Below are 21,147 nucleotides of genomic sequence, written 5' to 3'. Positions count from 1 at the left end.
CTGTGTACGGTACATGAGGAGCAGGCTGGTGCATGGCTTCAGTCTTTTTAATGTTGATGGTGAGTCCAAAGTTGTCACAAGCTGTGGAAAATTTGTCCATACTGACTTGCATCTCTGGCTTTGAGCCAGTACGCACAGTAAAAAGTCTGACAACACCAGGTTTAAGTCCAACCAATTTATTTGATAGTAAACTCACAATAAATTGTGGTTGGACTTAAACCTGGTGTTGTGAGACTTCTTACTGTGTTAGAACATAGAACATAGAACATTACAGCGCAGAACAGGCCCTTCGGCCCACGATGTTGCGCCGACCAGTTTAAAAAAAAAACAATGACCCTCTAACCTAAACCAATCCCTTTTCGTCCATAAACCTATTCACGGATCTCTTAAACGCCCCCAAACTAGGCGCATTTACAACCGCAGCAGGCAGGGCATTCCAATCCCTCACTGTTTACCCCAGTCCAACGCCAGCATCTCCACATTCTGAGCCAGTATACAGGGTGTAGTTACCAGCAAAGAGGAAGCCTCTCAGAACAGTCTCCTTCACTTTGGTAACAGCTTGAAGTCTCCTCAGGTTGAAAAGCTTCCCATCCACTCTGTACTTGAGGCTGATTCCAGCAACACTGTACTGGAAGGCATCATTCAGCATGGCAGTTAACATCATGCTGAACAGTGTGGGGACGAGCACACAGCCGTTTGACACCTTTGGTGACTGGGAATGCCTCAGAGGATTCTCCGTCATCCAGTACTCTGGCCAACATGGAACTGGTGTACCATTTGAACGAATTTGGGGGGGGCAGCCAAACTTTGTCATGATCGTCCACAGGTCTTGTCGGCTGACAGCGTCGAAGGCTTTCGCGAGGTCAACAAAGGTTGTGTAGAGCTTGCGATTCTGCTCCTGACACTTCTCCTGAAGTGCCCAGTAGAAGTCATGTCAGTAGTCCCACAATCTCTGCGGAAACCAGACTGTGACTCTGGAAGCAGGCCCAGCTCCAGATGGGTGACCAGACGATTTAGCAGGACTCTTGCGAGGGTTTTTCCTGTGATGGAGAGCAGCGAGATTCATCGGTGGTTTTTGCCTACTTGCCGATTGCCCTTCCTCTTGTAGAGGTGTACGATGGAAGCATCTTTAAGTTCCCGAGGAATGGATCCTTGCTTCCAAAAGGACTGGAACAACTCGGTGAGCTTGATAAGTACAGGACTAGCAGCTTTATAGATCTCTGCGGATATGGTATCTGCTCCTGGGGCTTTGCCACTGGATAGCTGGCTGACAGGTTTCATGACTTTGGTTACTACCAGTGGGTCATCCATGGCGCTGTCGATATCAGCCTGGGGAATCCTGTCTATTGCCTCATCGTTAATAGATGACGGTCGGTTGAGGACGGCTTCAAAGTGTTCAGCCCATCTCTGCAAGATCTGAGCCCTCTCTGTAATGAGAGTTGTACCATCTGTATTCAGGAGGGTGGAACTCCCGAGAGATTGAGGTCCGTAGAGAGTGTTGAGGGCTTCATAAAACCATTTCAAGTCGTTTCTGTCAGCATATCCCTGTATTTTATCTGCCTTGGCGCTCAGCCAGGCATCCTGTATTTTACACAGTTTATTCTGGACTGTCCTGCGAGCATTGGTAAAAGCATTTTTCTTGGCAGCTGAAGATGGGTCGTTCTGACAGGTCCGATGAAGACGGTGCTTTTCAACAAGTAGAGCCTGTATCTCCTCATCATTCTCATCGAACCAATCATGCTGCTTGGGGGTAGAGGGCCCGAGCATCCTCACCGCAGATGTATGGATAGCATCCCTGAAGTGTTCCCAGTCATCCTCAGTGCTGCCTGCAAGGTGTAGGTCAGCAAGCTTGATTTCTAAGTCTTCAGCCAGTGCTGAAGCTATGCTGGGGTTTTTTTTAGCTTGGCCGCATTGATTCTTTTCATAACCTTACTTCCTTGTGGTCGCCTCTTGGGTCTGATGCGGAGCCTCATTTTGGAGACAATGAGCCTGTGATCTGTCCAGCAGTCAGCGCCACACATGGCCCTGGTCACTCTGACATCCTACCTGTCTTTTCTCCTGACAATGACATAGTCGATAAGATGCCAATGCTTAAAGCGGGGGTACATCCAGGAGGTCTTGTTACGGGTAGGCAGACGGAAGGTTGTGTTGGTGATGAGGAGGTTGTGTGCTGCACAGGTCTTCATTAAGAGTAGGCCATTACTGTTACACTTGCCCACTCCATGCCTCCCAATGACTCCTTGCTAGATTGCACAGTCACACCCTACTATTGCATTGAAATTGCCAAGCAAGATCAGCTTGTCGGTACTGCTCACTGCTGACAGTAGGGCATCTAGTTCTTCATAGAACTTGTCTTTCATCTCATCCGGGTCGTGCATTGTGGGGGCATAGGCGCTGATCATGGTGGCTTGACTTCCGTTCTGTAGCAGAAGCTGTAATGTCATAAGCCGGTCGTTCACGCCCTTGGGTAGACCATCAAGTTTCTGAACAAGGTGACTCCTGACAGTGAATCCAACTCCAGCATCACGACGCTCATCGCTGCCGCGACCGCTCCAGAAAAAAATGTATCCACCTCCAGTTTCAGTCAACTGACCTACGTTGGCAAGATGAGTTTCCTCAGGGCTGCAATGTCAGTGTTGTATCTTGCAAGCTCTCTGGCAACTAAGGCTGTTCTTCTCTCTGGCCTGTCTGCTGTAGGGTTGTCTAAAAGCATGCGCACGTTCCAAGTGCCAATGGTGAGCGATGTCACCTTGTGTTTTATTTTTGTTTGTTTGACCGCAATTTGGGATCCCCACCAGCCGCGGTAAACTGGCCAGGGTGTAGTGAAGCAGGTAATGTTTACAGCACCTTTTCTTGCCCCTTCCTCATTCTACAGAGGTGAGCAGTGCGTTCCTAAAGAGGGCTGCTCAGTCGCCCAGGTAGACGCCGAGTTTCACTGCTGCTTCGGGCAGTGGAAAACGACCATTAGACCTGAGCCGCCTGTGTGCAGGTCCGTGACTACAGCTCCCAGTGTATCCACACCTGCTGCTTCGTCGCTCACCCATCGCCACAGGACTTCAAAGGTTGAACAGGATGAGGATGATGATGATGATGATGATGGTGGTGGTGTCAAGACTAGTGCTTGAATTGGATTAAAGTGAGGGAGAGTTGCACAGCGTCAGCCTCACTCTCTGTTCCCAATTCCCATCTCGATCCAGTGGCAAGACAAGAGTCAAGACGGCTGAAAAGGTGCAGTGAATGACCAGGATATCTTCTGTGTCTTGTCCTGCTCTTCGCGTCCCACGACGCTTGCAGAGACCACCTTCTTGACCATTGGACCTTCCACTGGTCTCATCCGCTCAATCTGCCGGAGTCTGTCTTCACACACTGGGATAGACATCTCCCTATCTCACTGAGGGTTGAGACCCATCGGTACCTTCACCTGGTTTAGCCGACTTGTCGAAGCCATTGCCCCGGGTGTGGCCACTGTCGCATACAAACAGCTACGGGGAGCCACAGGTGACAGCTGAGTAAAAATGCTTGAATCCGTCATCAAAGAAGAAATAGCGATGCACCTAGAAAAGAATGGTTTGATAGAGCAGATGCAGCACGGATTCATTAAGGGGAAGTCGTGTTTGACAAATTTATTAGATTTCTATGAGGATGTGACTAGTGCGGTAGACAGAGGGGAACTGGTGGATGTGGTGTTTCTCGATTTTCAAAATGCATTTGATAAGGTGCCACACAAAAGGTTGCTTCAGAAGGTTAGGGGGCATAGAGTTGGGGGTAAGGTGTTAGCGTGGATAGAGGATTGGTTGTCTAATAGGAGGCACAGAGTTGGTATCAATGGGTGCTATTCTGATTGGCGGTTGGTACCTAGTGGAGTGCTGCAGGGATCGGTGCTGGGTCCTCAGCTATTTACCATTTATACAGATGATCTGGAGGAGGGGGCTGAGTGTAGGGTGTTGAAATTTGCTGATGACACAAAGATGAGTGGAAAAGCAAATTGCGTGGAGGGTGTAGAAAGTCTGCAGAGGGATCTGGATATGCTGAGTGAGTGGGCGAGGACCTGGCAGATGGAGTACAATGTTAGCAAGTGTGAGGTTACCCACTTTGGCAGGAATAATAGTAGGAGGGATTACTATTCGAAGGGTGAAAAGCTGCAGCATGCTACGGTGCAGAGGGACCTGGGGGTCCTTGTGCATGAGTCGCAAAAACCCATTCTACGGGTGCAGCAGGTGATCAAGAAGGCTAATGGGATGCTGGCCTTTATAGCGAGGGGGTAGAATATAAAAGCAACTGTACAGGGCCCTGATGAGCCCTTTCTGGAGTACTGTGTGTAGTTTTGGTCGCCACACTTGCACAAGGATATTTTGGCCTTGGAGGGAGTGCAGAGGAGGTTCACTAGGCTGACATCGGAGATGAGGGGGTTAGACTATGAAGAGAGACTAAATAGACTGGGTCTGTACTCGTTGGAGTTTAGAAGGATGAGGGGGGATCTTATAGAGACGTATAAGATAATGAAAGGGATGGATTGGGTAGAGATAGAGAGAGTCTTCCCGCTCAGAAAGGACAGCAGGACTAGAGGGCACAGCCTCAAGATAAGTGGGGGGGGGGGGGGGGGGGGCAGTTTAGAACAGAGTTGAGGAGGAACTTCTTCACTCAAAGGGTGGTGAATCTCTGGAATTCTCTGCCCGTTGAAGTGGTGGATGCTACCTCGCAAAATATATTTAAGTCATGGGTAGATAGGTTTTTGACAGACAAGGGAATTAAGGGTTATGGGGAAAGAGCGGGAAAGTGGAACTGATCCACTTCAGATCAGCCATGATCTTACTGAATGGCGGGGCAGGCTCGAAGGGTTAGATGGCCTACTCCTGCTCCTATTTCTTATGTTCTCATGTTCTTATGAGTGCCGGGTAGGGACAAAGGGTGGACAAACTGCCCTGAAAGGACAGGGCCTGCTCTCCCACCAGTAGTACTACCCCTCCCTGACACCGCATACACTCCTTGGCTGTACCAAAGGTTTGCAGCACTTCTGCCGCTCATTTCAGTGCCAGACGTTCGCCAATCTAATTTTACTTTTTGTTCCTCAGAGTCTTTAGCCCTTTTGCTTCCAATATTTATCAAACCTTTCTTTAAAAGATGGAATGTTCTATGTATTACCGTTTCCTGTTCCAATAACTGTAAAGTTGCTCATAAACCTTCTCTTCACTCAGCGACTTTATCCTAGTAACTAACTCCTCAACAAGAAAAAAAAGACATGCTTTCATTACTATCTTATCAAGTAAGTAACTATCCAAACCTTCATGATTCTTGTGGAAATAGTCCCAGTATCACATACCAATAAATTCTCTTATCCAAGTGAAGTATTTTGCATGAATTTAATATCGTTCATATACTGGGGCTCCCAAATTGCACATAATACTCCAATTGTGACTGAGCTGTCGCTAATGTGTAATGAGCATGGATTAATGAATGACCTCATTTTTTTATTCATTACTGAGACATGGACGTTGCTGGCTGGCCAGCATTTATTGCCCATCCCGAGTTGCCCAAGGGCAGCTGAGAGTCAACCATATTGCTGTGACTCTGGAGTCACATGTAGGCCAGACCGGGTAATGATGGCAGATTTCCATCCCTAAAGGACATTGGTGAACCAGATGGGTTTTTCCAACAATCAACAGTGGTTTCATGGTCATCAGTAGATTCTTAATTCCAGATATTATATTGAATTCAAATTCCACCATCTGCTGTGGTGGAATTCAACCCAGGGACCTAGAACATTCGCTGAGTTTCTGGACTAATACTCTAGCAATAATACCACTATGCCATCACCTCTTCAGAGTTAAGGATCCTCTAGGGAAGAGTAATCACTTTATAATGTAATTCAAAAGTCAATTTGCGAGCGAGAATCTGGAGTCCTACACTCAAATTTCGGAGTTAAACAAAGATAATTATGTGAGCACGAGGACCGACTTGGTCTTAGTGGACTGGATGGGGAGGATAAAAGGTAGGACAGTTGATGAGCAGTGGCAGTTGTTTAAGATGATATCCAATTCCTCCCAACTAAAATATATTCCAGAGAAGAAGAAAGATTGTTTGAGGGGTTAAAAAAAAATCCATGGCTAAGCAAGGAAGTTAAAGACAACAAAGACAAAAACTAAGGCGTATCATATTAGAGTCGTAGAGGCTTACAACATGGAAACAGGCCCTTCGGCCCAACGTCTATACCCATCTTACCCATGTAACTGTCTAAATGCATTTAAAAGGATAAAATTGTACCCGCCTCTACTACTACCTCTGGCAGCTTGTTCCGGACACTCACCACCCTCTGAGAAAAAATTGCCCCCTGGACCCTTTCGTATCTCTCCCCTCTCACCTTAAACCTATGCCCTCTAGTTTTAGACTCCCCTACCTTTGGGAAAAGATATTGACTATCTACCTTGTCTATGCCCCTCATTATTTTATAGACCACTATGAGGTCACCCTACAGCCTCCTACGCTCCAGAGAAAGAAGTTCCCAGTCTATTCAGCCTCTCCTTATAACTCAATCCATCAAGCCCGGGAGCATCCTAGTAAAGGTCAGGAGTAGGCTGGAAAATTGGGAAACCTTTAAAGATCAATAAAGCATGACTAAAAAATAGAGCAAAAGTAAATTATGAAAGAAAACTGGCACAAAATATAAAAAAAGGATAGCAAAAGCTTCTATACAAGTATGTAAAAGGGAAGAGAGTAGCTAAAGTGAATGTTGGTCCCTTGGAGGATGAGGCCGGGAAGTTACAATTTTTAGTTTATTTATTAGTGGCAAATAGGCTTACATTAACACTGCAATGAAGTTACTGTGAAAATTCGCTAGTCACCACACTCTGATATCTGGGAATAGGCCATTCAGCCCATCAAGCCTGCTCTGCCACTCATTTTGATCATGGCTGATCACTGAATTCAATATCCTGATCTCCCCTTCCCCCAATATCCCTTGATCCTTTTAGCCTCTAGAGCTATATCTAATTTCTTCTTGAAATCATACAACGTTGACTCAGTCACCTCGACTCTACTGTGGGTAACCGAAGATCACCTGTTGTTGGGACATTGTTAGAATCCGTTATTTAATTAGTAATAACAGGTCATTTGGAAAGTCAAAACACAATCCATCAGAGTCAGCATGGTTTTATAAAGGGTAAATCATGTTTGACCAATTTGCTAGAGTTCTTCAAAGATGTAGTGAGCCAAGTAGATAATGGGGATCCTGCAGATACAGTATATCTGCATTTTAGGAAGGCATCTGATAAGGTGCAGCAAAGAAGGTTAGTACACAAGGTCAGATCATATGGGGTTAGGGTAATTAATTAGCTTAGATAGAATGACAGAAGGCAGAGAGTCAGGATGATTGGCAACGTGTGGGTGCCACAGGGTTCGGTCCTCACATCCCAGCTATTTCCAATCTATATTAGTGACTTGGATACAGGGATGGAAGGTACTACAACCAGATTTGCAGATGACACTAAAGTAAGTGGGATAGTAAGCTGCAATGAAGAAATAAGAAATTTACAATCAGATATAGATAGGTTAGGAGAGCGGACCAAAATGTGGCAGATAGAGTTTAATGTGGATATGAGTGGGGTTACCCATTTTGTTTAGAAAAACGGAAAGGCAACTTATTATCTAAATGGAGAAAGATTTCACAGTGCTTTGGTGCAGGAGGATCTAGGTATCCTCAAGCACGATTTGCAGAAAACTGGTGTTCGGGTACAGCAGCTCACAAGTAAATGGAATTTTGGCATTTATAGCTAAAGAAATAGAGTATAAAAGTAAGAAAGCATTGTTGCAAATATACAAGACATCAGTGTGATGACACCTGGAATATTGTGTCCAGTTTTAGCCCCTAATTTGAAAAAGAATGTAGCAGCATTAGAGGCGATACAGAGCAGGTTTACTTGGTTGATTCCACAGATGCGGGGCTTGTCTTCTGAAAAAAATGTCCAAAGTTGTGCGGGTCATGTGGATTGGCCATGCTAAATTGCCCCTTATTATCAGGGGAACTAGCTAGGGTAAATGCATGGGATTGTGGGGACAGGGCCTGGGTGGGATTGTGGTTAGTGCAGACACGATGGGCTGAATAACCTCCTTCTGCACGGTAGGGATTCTATCATTCTAATGTGAGATTGAACAGTTTAAGTCTATATTCTCTAGAATTTAAAAGAATGAGAGGAGATCTAATTGAGGTACACAAGACGATAAATAGTATTAACAAAGTAGACATAGAGTGGATGCATCTTCTTGTGGGGCAATCTACAGCAAGAGGTCATTGTTCTAAATCTGCTACCACTTATTCTAAATCTGAGATGAGGAGAAATTATTTTTCAAAGAGTCGTCTGTGGAATTCACTAGCGCACAGTGTGGTGGATGTCAGGGCATTGAGTAAATTTGAGCAAATAGACGCATTTTTAATGACGTAATGGGTTGAAGGGTTATGAAGAATGGGCAGGAAAATGGAGTTGAGGCTGAGATGTGACCAGCCATGATCATATTGAATGGCAGAGCACGCTCAAGTGGCTGAATGGTCAACCCTTGCTCCGAGTTCTTGTGAGTAATTCAGTGTTCACCAGTGTTCGCTATAATTCTCTATTTATAAGATCCAAAATACTATTTGGTTTCTTATGGATTTAGCTATCTAGACCAACACTTTTAAGAATTAGAAGAGAAAATGCTGGAAAATCTCAGCAGGTCTGGCAGCACTTGAAAGCAGAGAAGTCCAAATGACCCTTTGACAAAGCTAAAAGGCATTTGAAATGGGAAATATTTATACTGCAAGGTGAGGGAATGAAAGATGAGTCATAAGCACAGAAACAAGGGGAAACACTGCTAATGGCAGTCAATACAGAGAATAAAGGATGCAAATGGCGAACCGGCAGAGAAGCCAAAATTCGAGTGTAAGCTGTGACAGATGAAGATGGGGAGTGGGGGGGGTGTAAAGATTTTTGTAAAGGGGAAACAAAGGTAGTAAGAAGGTAAGGAAAGGGAAGATAAAATAAGGGGAAAGAGTAGGGGGGAGAAAAATAAAGATAATGAAGAAATAAAAGATAGAGAACAATAAAAACTAAATAGAATGAAAACATAGGGGTGGAGGTGGGGCCAAGCGAATCATCTGAAGTTGCTGAATTCGATCTTGAGACCGAAAGGCTGTAAAGTGCCTACTTGGAAGATGAAATGCTGTTCCTCGAGTTTGCGTTGAGCTTCACTGGAACACTGCAGCAGGCCAAGGACAGACATGTGGGCATGGGAGCAGGATCACGTGTTAAAATGGTGTGCAGCCAAAAAGTCAGGATCCTGATTGCGCACAGACCGAAGGTGCTCAGCTAAGCGATCACCCAGTCTATGTTCGGTCTCTCCAATACAGAAGGAGACCACACTGGGAGCAATGAATGCAATACACCAAATTGAAAGAGGTGCAAGCAAAATGCTGCTAGGTGAAGCTTTTATCCAGTTGAACCCACAGGTCTCTGTCTTCATCCACAGCCTTCAGCAGTATTTCCACTGGCTGTGTATTCTCATTCCTTATCTTTTTGTCACACTTCACATTAAATTGTATCATCTCACGTCTACATTAAGATAATAACATAACTTTTACTTAATAACAGTTGCATTATCCTGGTCTGCATCAGGTCAAAGTCAACTGCTAGGTGCTGTTTACAGCTATCTCACCTTCTCAGAGACTGTCAAGCACTGCAACTGGGGCAAACACAGGAACAGCCTGGCGCATTTTCATAACTGCCACCAGTGAAGAAGGTCACTGCGCTACATTCAGTTCATACTTGCATGCACATGCCCAGTTTTCCTTCAAAGCTGCTCACCTGCATACCATACAACAGGGCATCAAGTGCCGCGCACTTAATTATCACAACACATATATCTTGATTGTTAAATTAGTTTCTGCCACTCTAACTCGTGTCTGAAGAATTGGTAGGCTCCATGATGTCGGAAAGTTAAGAGAAGAGAGTCAAATCTGACATGATTAATCAGATGGAATTAACAAGCGAAATTCACTTGTCAGTTCTATCTCCCAGCCTGATGAATGTGCATCAGCTGATTCCCTGGATGTAAACAACAAGCAGACAATCTCTCAAAGACAACAGCTCCCACTCCAGCTTGTTAGCCAGACCCATCTCAGTCGCAGGTCTCTTTTTCTTCCCAGAAAGGGAAGGGGGAGGAAGTGAGCAGAAGGGTATGGGAGGAAGATGCTGAGCTGTGTCAACAGCTGGGGCTGAGATTCTTTCCTCTTTTTTCAAAACCATAATAACTTGGTAAAATGATATTTATAGGTTTTTTTGTTTCTACTGTCGCACATATCTGCATGTTACCTCGATATTGTTGCATGCAACAAAAATTCATTGCACACAATAATGGAAAAAAGTAGAAGGAACATTAATGCCTCACTATTTCACATTCCAGCCCAACTGACCCAGCCCTTACAGCAACACCTTATCCTGAATTGAGGGAGATCTGAACATCTACAAGGACCAAGTTGTAACGGTGACACAATACCTCCCACTTGTCTAGATGCAACTGAAGCAACACTCATGAAGCTTGACTTTGCAACAAAGTAATCTGCTGGATTGGCTCCCTCACTTGAACACCTCTAATAAATCTCTGCTCAACCTCCAAGGAGAACAGCCCCAGCTTCTCCAATCGATCCACGTAACTGAAGTCTCTCAGCCCTTGACGGTAATAAGTTAAATAACTGTGTGTTTATATTGGGTTTATTGGCCACTTGTTACCAATTGAAAGAACTGCGGTCTAGATCGTAGAACTTCACCAGGGCCCAGCAATAATGCAGTTCAAGTTGACCATAGCTTGAGCGCGTGTTATAAGTGAGGTTGCATATAGTGTTGTATTTATCCTTTGCAAAGTTTTGATGATCAAGGTGTTTCATATTGGGCTGAGTTGCATAGTGTCAGAAAGCCAAGCTCTTGGTCAGCAGGCTTGTAATGTTTGTTTCTTTACCCAGAGATATTCCTCCTATAAAATACAAAAATCTCCTTAGAAATGAAGTGTTTGCCATCAACTGTGCTGCTTTTAAATCTTACAAATATTTTAAATCAGTCTTTATATAAAATAGGGATGGGCAATCTACCTGGCAAACATGAAAAAGGAGACAAAAGTTTTAAACAAGAGCAAACTTGTTTTTCAAGTGGTTTTTAAAACTGACAGGACAGAGTAATTGTGATCATTTCTAAACACATTCAGGATTGACTGATAAATGTCTCAACCCTTAAACCTACTTCAAAACATTTACTGTACCCAATAAAGTGCACAAATAAATGATGCTTGACAATGATGAGTGCAATTGAAATAAAACATTTCAAGGTTAGTACAGACCTGCGTCAGACTAAGTTCTGTCTTATAGCAGTGCCCCAATGTTTTATGCTGATGTAGAATGTGAACAGATAGCAGGCAGCAGGCATCATTTTGGCACCAGTGGTTCCCCCATTTGTATGCATAACTGCTAGAGGACTGGGATCCCACAGAGAGGTTCCAGATAGTTTTCTGACCTTTGAGGTTCCTCCTTATCATCTTTTTCCTCTTCCTTCTTCTCGTCCTTTTCTTCTTTCTCTACTTTCTCGATTTTCTCCTCTTCTTTTTCAGCTTCTTTTTCTTCTTGTGAAGGGCGAGAAATCTGTTGCTATAAAACAGAGAAGCAGTCTATGTTTAACAGCAAGCAGACAGTCTGCAAATATTAACCATTCTCCAAAGCAGTTTCCTTATGCTAACTGAAAATACAACAGCTGTTGATTTCCAATGTTGGCATACAGATGTGTACTGAGTCAATGCTGTCAAAGTATCACAGTTATAACTAGGATTTTGAAATTTTGTAGGCCTATTTGAGTCCCATATTCTTCAGACTCAAAGGACAATCAATAAAATATCCCATTCCCAGAGTTCTGCACTAATAAAATGAGTCAGGATAAATTCTTTGGGCTGAAGGTTCCTTAATTTATACATAACAGCATCCAACACTGACAGAAAAACTTTTCATTTATTGGACAGAATGTTTATCTGAACAGCAACAGAAATAGTATACTAAAGGAACAATGATCAATCTTTGGAAAACTTTCAAGTCCTTGTGGTGCAGACACTCCTTTTGAAAACCTCTGGTTCTAATGAAGATGGTACTGAGGCACCATTTGCCAACTGTACTTCACTGCGGGAAGTGTGCGGAGACTTCTCCATGAGCTACTGTGCTATATAAAGGCACACCTTTATTTGTAAAAATACTCAAACACCACTCCCTAGCATTTTCCAATCAGTACCTAATGCTGAACAAGCCCATTTCAAGCCTGATCTTTGCCTCATTCCTTCATATGAAAGGGGTACTCCATTGTAGAACGGGAACACATCCAAATTGTGAACAGAAGAAAACAGAACTGAGCCGTACATTTTCTGTGGGTATTCTTCTCTTTCCTCTCCTCCCAGTGGTACCTGTTCAGCTAGGCAGCCTTATCCTTAGTTTCAAATCAGTGCCTCTGATCACAAGAGACAGCACTGCAGCACAAAACTGAGAGTAGGAATAAATGAGCCACTTCGGGTCGGTAACACAGAAACATAGAAAAACTGCAGCACAATACAGGCTTTTTGGCCCACAAAGTTGTGCTGAACATGTCCCGACCTTAGGGATTACTAGACTTACCTATAACCCTCTATCTTACTAAGTTCCATGTACTTACTTAAAAATCTCTTAAAAGACCTTATCGAATCTGCCTCCACCACCGTTGCTGGCAACCCATTCCACGCACCCATCACCCTCAGTGAAAAACTTACCCCTGACATCTCCTCTGTACTTACTCCCCAGCACCTTAAACCTGTGTCGTCTTGTGGCAACCATTTCAGCCCTGGGAAAAAGCCTCTGACTATCCAATCGATCAATACCTCTCAACATCTTATACACCTCTCTCAGGTCACCCCTCATCCTTCGTCTCTCCAAGGAGAAAAGGCCGAGCTCCCTCAACCTATCCTCATAAGGCACGCTCCCAATCCAGGCAACATCCTTGTAAATCTCCTCTGCACCCTTTCTATGGCTTCCACATCCTTCCTGTAGTGAGGCGACCAGAACTGAGCACAGTACTCCAAGTGGAGTCTGACCAGGATCCTATATAGCTGCAACATTAGGCTGTAATTAGCACAGTGCCGAGAACACCAACCCCGGGGCCTCAGCTATTTACAATCTATATTCACATTTTCATGAAGGGATTTAGCGCAATGCACTCAAATCTGTTGACGATATAAAGCTAGTTTGAAAAGTAAGCTGTGAGGAAGAGACAAGGAGTCTGTAATGTGATTATGGATTACACATAAGCTAAATGATTAGGCAAGGCAATGGCAGAAAGCTTTTGACAAAAAAACCACATATGAGGTTAGTGTGCAAAATTACAGCATATGGAATTTGGGCTAAAGTATTGGCTTAGACTGAAAATTGGATAGCAGACAGGAAACAGAGTAGGAATAAATGGGTCTTCTTCAAAGTGGAGGGTAGGTGGTGACTAGTGAGGTCCCACAGGGATCAGTATTTGGGTCCCAACTATTCACAACATACATCCGTGATTTGGATGAGGGAACCGAATGTAGTATTTACAAGTTGACACAAAACTAGGTGGGAATGAGTGTGGTGAGGAGGATGTTAAGAGGTTTCAAGGTGAATTAGACATGTTGAGTGAATGAGCAAAGACATGACAGATGCAATATGACATAGGTAAGTGTGAAATTATCCATTTCAGTAGTATAAGCAGAATGGCAGAGTATTATTTAAATAATCACTGATTGGAAAATGATGATGTAAAAGAGGAGCTGGGTATCCTTATATGCCAGCCACTGAAAAAAAAAAGCATGCAGGTGCACTAAGCAAATAAGGCGGCAAATGCTGGCCTTCATTGCAAGAAATGAGACTTTAGGAGCAAGGATATATTACTTTCTGTAATTTTCTTTGTTCTTTGTACTGCAGGTGTACATGTGCCTCAGGGATCAGCGCTGGGCCCACTGTTATTTCTCATTTATAACGATTTGGATGAGAATACAGGGGGCATGGATAGTAAGTTTGCAGATGACACCAAGATTGGTGGCATAGTGGACAGTGAAGAAAATTATCTCCAATTGCAACGGGATCTTGATCAGTTGGGCCAGTAGGCTGACGAATGGCAGATGGAGTTTAATTTAGACAAACGCAAGGTGATGCATTTTGGTAGATTGAACCAGGGCAGGACTTACTCAGTTAATGGTAGGGCGTTGGAGAGAGCTACAGAACAAAGAGATCTAGGGGTTCAGGTTCAGAGCTCCTTGAAAGTGGAGTCACAGGTGGACAGAGTGGTGAAGAAGGCATTCAGCATGCTTGGTTTCATCGGTCAGAACATTGAATACAGGAGTTGGGATGTCTTGTTGAAATTGTACAAGACATTGTTAAGGCCACACTTGGAATACTGTGTGCAATTCTGGTCACCCTATTATAGGAAGGATATTATTAAACTAGAAAGAGTATAGAAAAGATTTACTAGGATGCTACCGGGACTTGATGGATTGAGTTATGAGGAGAGGTTGAATAGACTGGGAGTTTTTTTCTCTCGAGTATAGGAGGCTCAGGGTGATCTTACAGAGGTCTATAAAATAATGAGGGGCATAGACAAGACAGATAATCAATATCATAGAAATCCCACAGTGCAGAAAGAGGCCATTTGGCCCATCAAGTCCACACTGACCACAATCCCACCCAGGCCCTACCCCATATTCCTACATTTTTACCCGCTAATTCCTCTAACCTACACATCTCAGAACATTAAGGAGAAATTTTAGCATGGCCAATCAACCTAACCTGCACATCTTTGGACTGTGGGAGGAAACCGGAGCACCCAGAGGAAACCACGCAGACACGAGGAGAAAGTGCAAACTCCACACAGACAGTGACCCAAGCAAGGAATTGAACCCAGGTCCTGGGAGCTGTGAAGCAGCAATGCTAACCACTGTGCTACCGTGCCACCCATATTTTTTCCCAAAGGTAGAGGAGTCTAAAAGAGGGCATAGGTTTAAGGTGAAAGGGAAGAGATACAAAAGTGTCCAAAGGGGCAATTTTTTCACACAAAGAGTGGTGAGTGTCTGGAACAAGCTGCCAGAGATAGTCATAGAGGTGGGTACAATTTGTCTTTTTAAAAAGCATTTAGATAGTAAAATGGATGCAATGGGTATAGAGGGGCATGGGCCAAATATGGGCAATTGGGATTAGCTTAGGGTTTCAAAAAAAATGGGTGGCATGGACAAGTTGGGCCTGTTTCCATGTTGTAAACCTCTATGACCTGGAGTATGGTGTGCAACACTTGCCATGGAGAGAGGCTGTATCAAACCAATTCCTGGGATGGCAAGTTCGCCACGAGAAGAAATTGGGTTGGGTAGGCCTGTATTCACTGGAGTTGAGAAGAATGAGAAGGGATCGCATCAAAACATACGGAATTCTTACAGGGCTGGACAGGATGATGTTCCTGTGCGTGTGTGCGCACACGCGGCTGCGAGAAGTAGAGGTCACAGCTTCAGGGTATTGGGTGGCCATTTAGGACTCAGATGAAGAGAAATTTCTTCATTCAGAGGTTGGGGAATCTGTGGAATTCTGGAATCCAGGAATCCAGGGCATTTTTAAAACAACTATTCTTTCACAGGGTGCTGGCATCACTGGTCAAACCAGCATTTATTGTCCAGTCCCAATTGCCCTTGAAAAAATGATGATGATCTACCTTCTTGAGTAGAACCATCATTTTATTGAATGACAGAGCAGGTTTGGCCAGCCATACAGAAACTAGAAACAGAAGTAGTCCTTTCAGCTTTTCACCTTGCTCTGCCACTCATTATGATCATGGCTGCTTACCGAAATCAATATCCTGATCCCTCCTTCCTCCCATATCCCTTGATCCCTTTAGACTTAAGGACTATATCTAATTCTTCTTGAAATCACACAACATTTTGACCTCAACTACCTTCTGTGGAGTGAACGCCACACATTCACCACCCTCTGGGCGAAGAAATTTCTCCTCACCTCAGTTCTAAAAGGTTTATCCCTTAGCCTCTAACTATGACCCTCGTTCTGGACTCCCCCACCATTGGGAATATTCTTTCTGAATCTACCCCATCTAACCTTGTGAGAATTTTATAAGTTTTTATGAGTAGGGTAAACATGTGCGGTTACAGGAATAGGCCTGTGTGGGATTGTTGTCAGTGCAGACTCAATGGGATAAATGGCCTCCTTATGCGCTGTAAGGATTCTATGGCTCGATTCTATGAGATCCCCTTTCACTCTTCTAAACCTCACTGAATACAATCCGAACCAACTTAGCATTTCCTCACATGACAGGCGTGCTATCCCAGGAAGGTAAACCTTCGCTGTATTCCCGCTATAGGAAGGGCATCCTCCCTCATATCAGGAGACCAAAACTGCATACAATACTCCAGGTGTGGCCTCACCAATGCTCTATACAATTGCAGTAAAACATCCTCACCCCTATACGCAAATCCTTTGGGTTTGAAGGCCAACATATCATTTGCCTTTTTAACTGCCTGCTGTATCTGTGCACGCTTACCTTCTGCAATTGATGCACAAAGATTGCAAAGTCTCATTGACTATCGACCTCTCTCAATTTACACCCATTCAAGTAGTAATGTTTTCCTATTATTGCTACCAAAGTGGATAATCTCACACTTATCCACATTATACTGCATCTGTCATGCATATGCCCACACACTCTGCCTGTCCAAATCATGCTGAAGCATCTCTGCATCCTCCTCACAGCTCACCCTCCCACCCAACTTTGTATCATCTGCAAATTTTGAGTTAATACATTTAGTTCCCTCTTCCAAATCAATAATGTGAACAGTTGGGGTCCTAGCACAGATCCCTGAGGAACCCTAGTCACTAACTGCTGATCAGAAAAAGACCCATTTATGCCAACTCTTTGCTTCCTATCTGCTAACTAGCTTTCTATCCATCTCAAGACATTTCCTGCAATCCCATGCGCTTTAGCTTTACGTAGTAGTCTGTTACCTGAGACGTTGTTGAATGCCTTCTGAAAGTCTAAATAGACCACATCCACTGGTTCTCCTCAGTCAACTCTACAAGTTACATCCTCAAAAAATTCCAATAGATTCATCAAGCATGATTTCCCTTTATAAATCCATGCTGACTTTGTCTGATTATACCACTGCATTCCAAATGCTAAGTTAATAAACCCTTGATAATGGACACTAGCAAGTTCCCCAGTTAGGCTTACTAGTCTATTGTTCCCTGTTTTCTCTCTACCTCTCTTTTTGAATTATGGACTTAATTAGCTGCCCACCAATCTGTAGGAACCATTCCAAAGTCCAAAGAATTTTGGAAAAGAACCACCAATGGTTCTACTATTTCCAGGACCACTGGGATAAAGATCATCAGGACCTAGAGATTTATCCACCTACAATCCCATCAATTTCCCCAAAACAATTTCTCTACCAATGCTGATTTTCTTCAGCTCCTCACTAAAACACGTTTCTCTCAGTACTTCTGGAACATTATTTATGTCTTCCTTTATGAAGACCGAGGCAAAGAACAAATTTAGTTCCTTAGCCATTTCTTTGTTCTCTATTTTGAATTCTCTCCTTTCTGACTATAAGGGGAGAATGCGTTTCTTTTGCAAGGAACAAAGAACAGAATAGGATAGGAATAGGCCCTTTGGCCCTCTAAGCCTGTGGCGATCATAGTGTCCAAACTAAACTGAAAAAACCTTTGGCCCTGATGGAGTATAAAAGTAGAGAAGTGTTGTTGCATTTGTATAGAGTGTTGGTGAGACCACATCTGGAGTACTGTGTCTAGTTTTGGTCTCCTTATTTGAGGAAGAACGTGGTGGCAGTAGAGGCAACTCAGAGGAGGTTCACTAAATTGTTTCTGCAGTTGAAAGGGTTGATGTATAAGGAGAGATTAAACAGTTTGGGCTTATACTCGCTGAAGTTTAGCAGGATAAGAGAGGATCTGTTCGCAGTACATAACATTTAAAAGGGATTGATAAAGTAAATGTAGACCAAATGTTTCTTCTTATGGGGTAATCCAGAACAAGAGGTCACAGGTATAGGTTATGAGGTGGTAGATTTAAAACTGAGATGAGGAGGAACTACTTCTCTCAGAGGGTGATGAATTTGTAGAACTCGCTGCCCCATAGTGTGGTGGAGTCTGACTCATTGAATAGTTTCAAGAGGGATATAGACATATTTCTAATTAAAAAAAAGGGAAAAAGGGGTATGGAGAACAAGTAGGGAGATGGGTTCGAGACCAGGGAAAGATCAGCCATAATCTGATTGAATGATGGAGCAGGCTCAAAGGGCTGAACTTGCCTACTTCTGCTCCTAATTCCTATGTTCGTACATTCCTATATTTACTCGGTCCATATCCTTCTATTCCCTCCCTATTCATTTCTCTTTATATACCCATAGAAACTATTACAGTCAGTTTTTAAGTCCCCACAAACTTACTCTCATGCTCTATTTTCCCCTTCTTAATCAATTCCTTGGTCTGCCTTTGCCGAATTTGAAACTGCTCCCAATCCTTAGCTCTGTTTTATATAACACAATTCCTGCAAGTAGGACAAGTGGGATTTAAATTTTTAAAATATCACTTGCTGATGATGAGTTTCAGCACATTTGAACATTTCTACTTCAAGACAATTAAACTATTCTTGAAATGTTTCATTTTGAAAGGCTTTGGAAGAAGTAACAAATATCTCAAAGGCTATCATCATATATAATACAAGGCAAAACTTCACCACAACAACGGTACAAAAACATAGCCATAAGGAGTAGGAATAAACCACCTCTCCCTCAAGTTAACTCTGCTGTTCAATATGATTGCGGCTGACCTGTCTCAGACTCACTGTTACTACTCACTCTTCACATTCCTTCATTCCCAGAGACAGCAAAACACTCACTTGGTCTTCAATATACTCAATGATGGAAGACTGACATCCCTTTAGAGTAAAGAATTCAAAATTCTTTAACTGAAGAAATTTCTGCTCATCTCAGTCCTAAATGATCTACCTCTTATCCTGAGACTGTGCCCAAGTTGTAATTTCCCCTTGCAGTGTTGACTCTGACACGCCACTTCAGAATCTTCCCCATGTAATTGTCTGAATGCTTTTAAAAGACAAAGTTTCAAGGGAATCGGCCCCATTCTTCAGAACTTTCTTCTGAATTCCAGGGAGTACACACTCATGCAACTCAGCTTCTCATCATAGAAATGTCTCTTGCCCCAGGGACTACTCGAGTGAACCTTCACTGTAGAGCCTCCAATGCAAGTGAATCTCTTCCTTGGGCATGGAGACAAAACACCACACTGCACTCCAAAGTATACAACTGTAGCAAAGAGAAATTCTGGCAGTATCTGTCGTAATCATCGACAGCCATAGAACCCTACAGTGCAGAAAGAGGCCATTCGGTCCATCGAGTCTGCACCAACCACAATCCCACCCAGGTCCTACCCCCATATCCCTACATATTATACCCACTAATCCCTCTAACCTATGTATCCCTGAACACTAAGGGGCAATTTCTTAGCACAGCCAATCAACCTAACCTGCACATCTTTGGACTGTGGGAGGAAATCAGAGCACCCGGAGGAGACCCACGCAGACACGAGAAGAATGTGCAAACTCCACACAGACAGTGACCTGAGCCGGGAACTGAACCCAGGATCCTGGAGCTGTGAAGCAGCAGCGCTAACCACTGTGCTACAGGTGAGGTGCCTAAAGACTGGGGGGTGGCAAGTGTTGTGCCTTTGTTTAAAAACGGCTGCAAGAAAAAGCCTTCAGACTACAGACTGGTGAGCCTCACATCTGTAGTGGTTAAGCTGTTAGAAGGTATTCTGAGAGACAGGATTTACAGGCATTTTGAGAGGCAAAGACCGATTAGGGACAGTCAGCATGGCTTTGTGAGTGGAAAATCATATCTCAAATTTGATTGAGTTTTTTTGATGAGGTAACCAAGAAGATAGTTCAGAGCAGTGCTGTCGACGCTGTCTACATGGACTTTAACAAGGTCTTTGACAAGGTATTGCATGGTCAGTTGTTGCATTAGGTTAAATTTCACGGGATCCAGAGTGAGGTCACCAATTGCATACAAAATTGGCTTTACAACAGAAAGCAGAGATGGTTGTAGAGGGTTGTTGACAAACTGGAGGCCTGTGACCAGCGATGTGCTCACGGATCAGTGCTGGGTCCACTGTTTTGTCATTTATATAATGATTTAGGTGGGAATTTGTGGGGCATGGTTAATAAATTTGCAGATGATGCCAAGATTGGTGACATTGTGGACAGTGTAGATGATTACCTCAGATTGCAACGCGATGTTGATCAATTGGGCCAATGGGCTAATGAATGGCAGATGCAAGTTTAATTTAGATAAATGTGAGGTGATGCATTTTGGTAGATCGAATTGGGGCAGGACTTAGTTAGTAGTAGGGCACTGGGGAGAGTTACAGAACAAAGAGATATAGGGGTACATGTTCATAACTCCTTGAAAGTGGAGTCACAGGTGGACAGTGTGTTGAAGAAGGCATTCGGCATGCTTGGTTTCATTGGTCAGAACATTGAATACAGGAGTTGGGGCATCTTGTTGAAGTTGTACAAGACAATGGTAAGGCCAGACTTGAAATACTGTGTAGAAAGAGTATAGAAAAGATTTACTAGGATGCTACTGGGACTTGATAATTTGAGTTATAAGGAGAGGCTGGATGGATTGGGACTTTTTCCCCTGGAGCATAGGAGGCTTAAGGACGATCCTATTGAGGTCTATAAAATAATGAGGGGCATAAATAAAGTAGATAGTCAACATCTTTTCCCAAAAGTAGGGGAGTCAAAAACTAGAGAGCATAGGTGTAAGGTGAGGGGAGAGATACAAAAGGGTCCAGAGGGTCAATTTTTTTTCCACACAGAGGGCGGTGAGTGTCTGGAATGAGCTGTCAGAGGTAGTAGTAGAGGTTGATACAATTTTGTCTTTTATGAAGTATTTATACAGTTAATACCGGAAGGACGTGGAGGCTCTGGAGAGGGTTCAGAGGAGGTTTACCAGGATGTTGCCTGGCATGGAGGGGCTGGGGTACGAGGAAAGGTTGGAGAAACTGGGACT

At 43.6% G+C, this 21,147-nt stretch overlaps 1 protein-coding gene across 12 annotated transcripts in view; it reads right to left on the bottom strand.

The window, feature by feature from the left end:
- Positions 1-21,147, bottom strand: part of ncor1 (nuclear receptor corepressor 1) — a 345,530-nt gene that overhangs the window by 182,981 nt on the left and 141,402 nt on the right. For all 12 annotated transcript variants that reach the window (XM_080211013.1, XM_080211017.1, XM_080211019.1 and 9 more), the window contains one exon: positions 11,529-11,659. In XM_080211013.1, coding sequence (XP_080067139.1) covers positions 11,529-11,659 — 131 coding nt within the window. The remainder of the gene's footprint in view (positions 1-11,528; positions 11,660-21,147) is intronic.

Source organism: Carcharhinus amblyrhynchos, chromosome 23 (assembly GCF_965287045.1).
Source record: "Carcharhinus amblyrhynchos chromosome 23, sCarAmb.v2.hapA, whole genome shotgun sequence".
Lineage (NCBI taxonomy): Eukaryota > Metazoa > Chordata > Chondrichthyes > Carcharhiniformes > Carcharhinidae > Carcharhinus > Carcharhinus amblyrhynchos.
The sequence above is the reverse complement of the archived record's forward strand: the minus strand, read 5'-3'. Positions and strand labels throughout refer to the sequence as shown.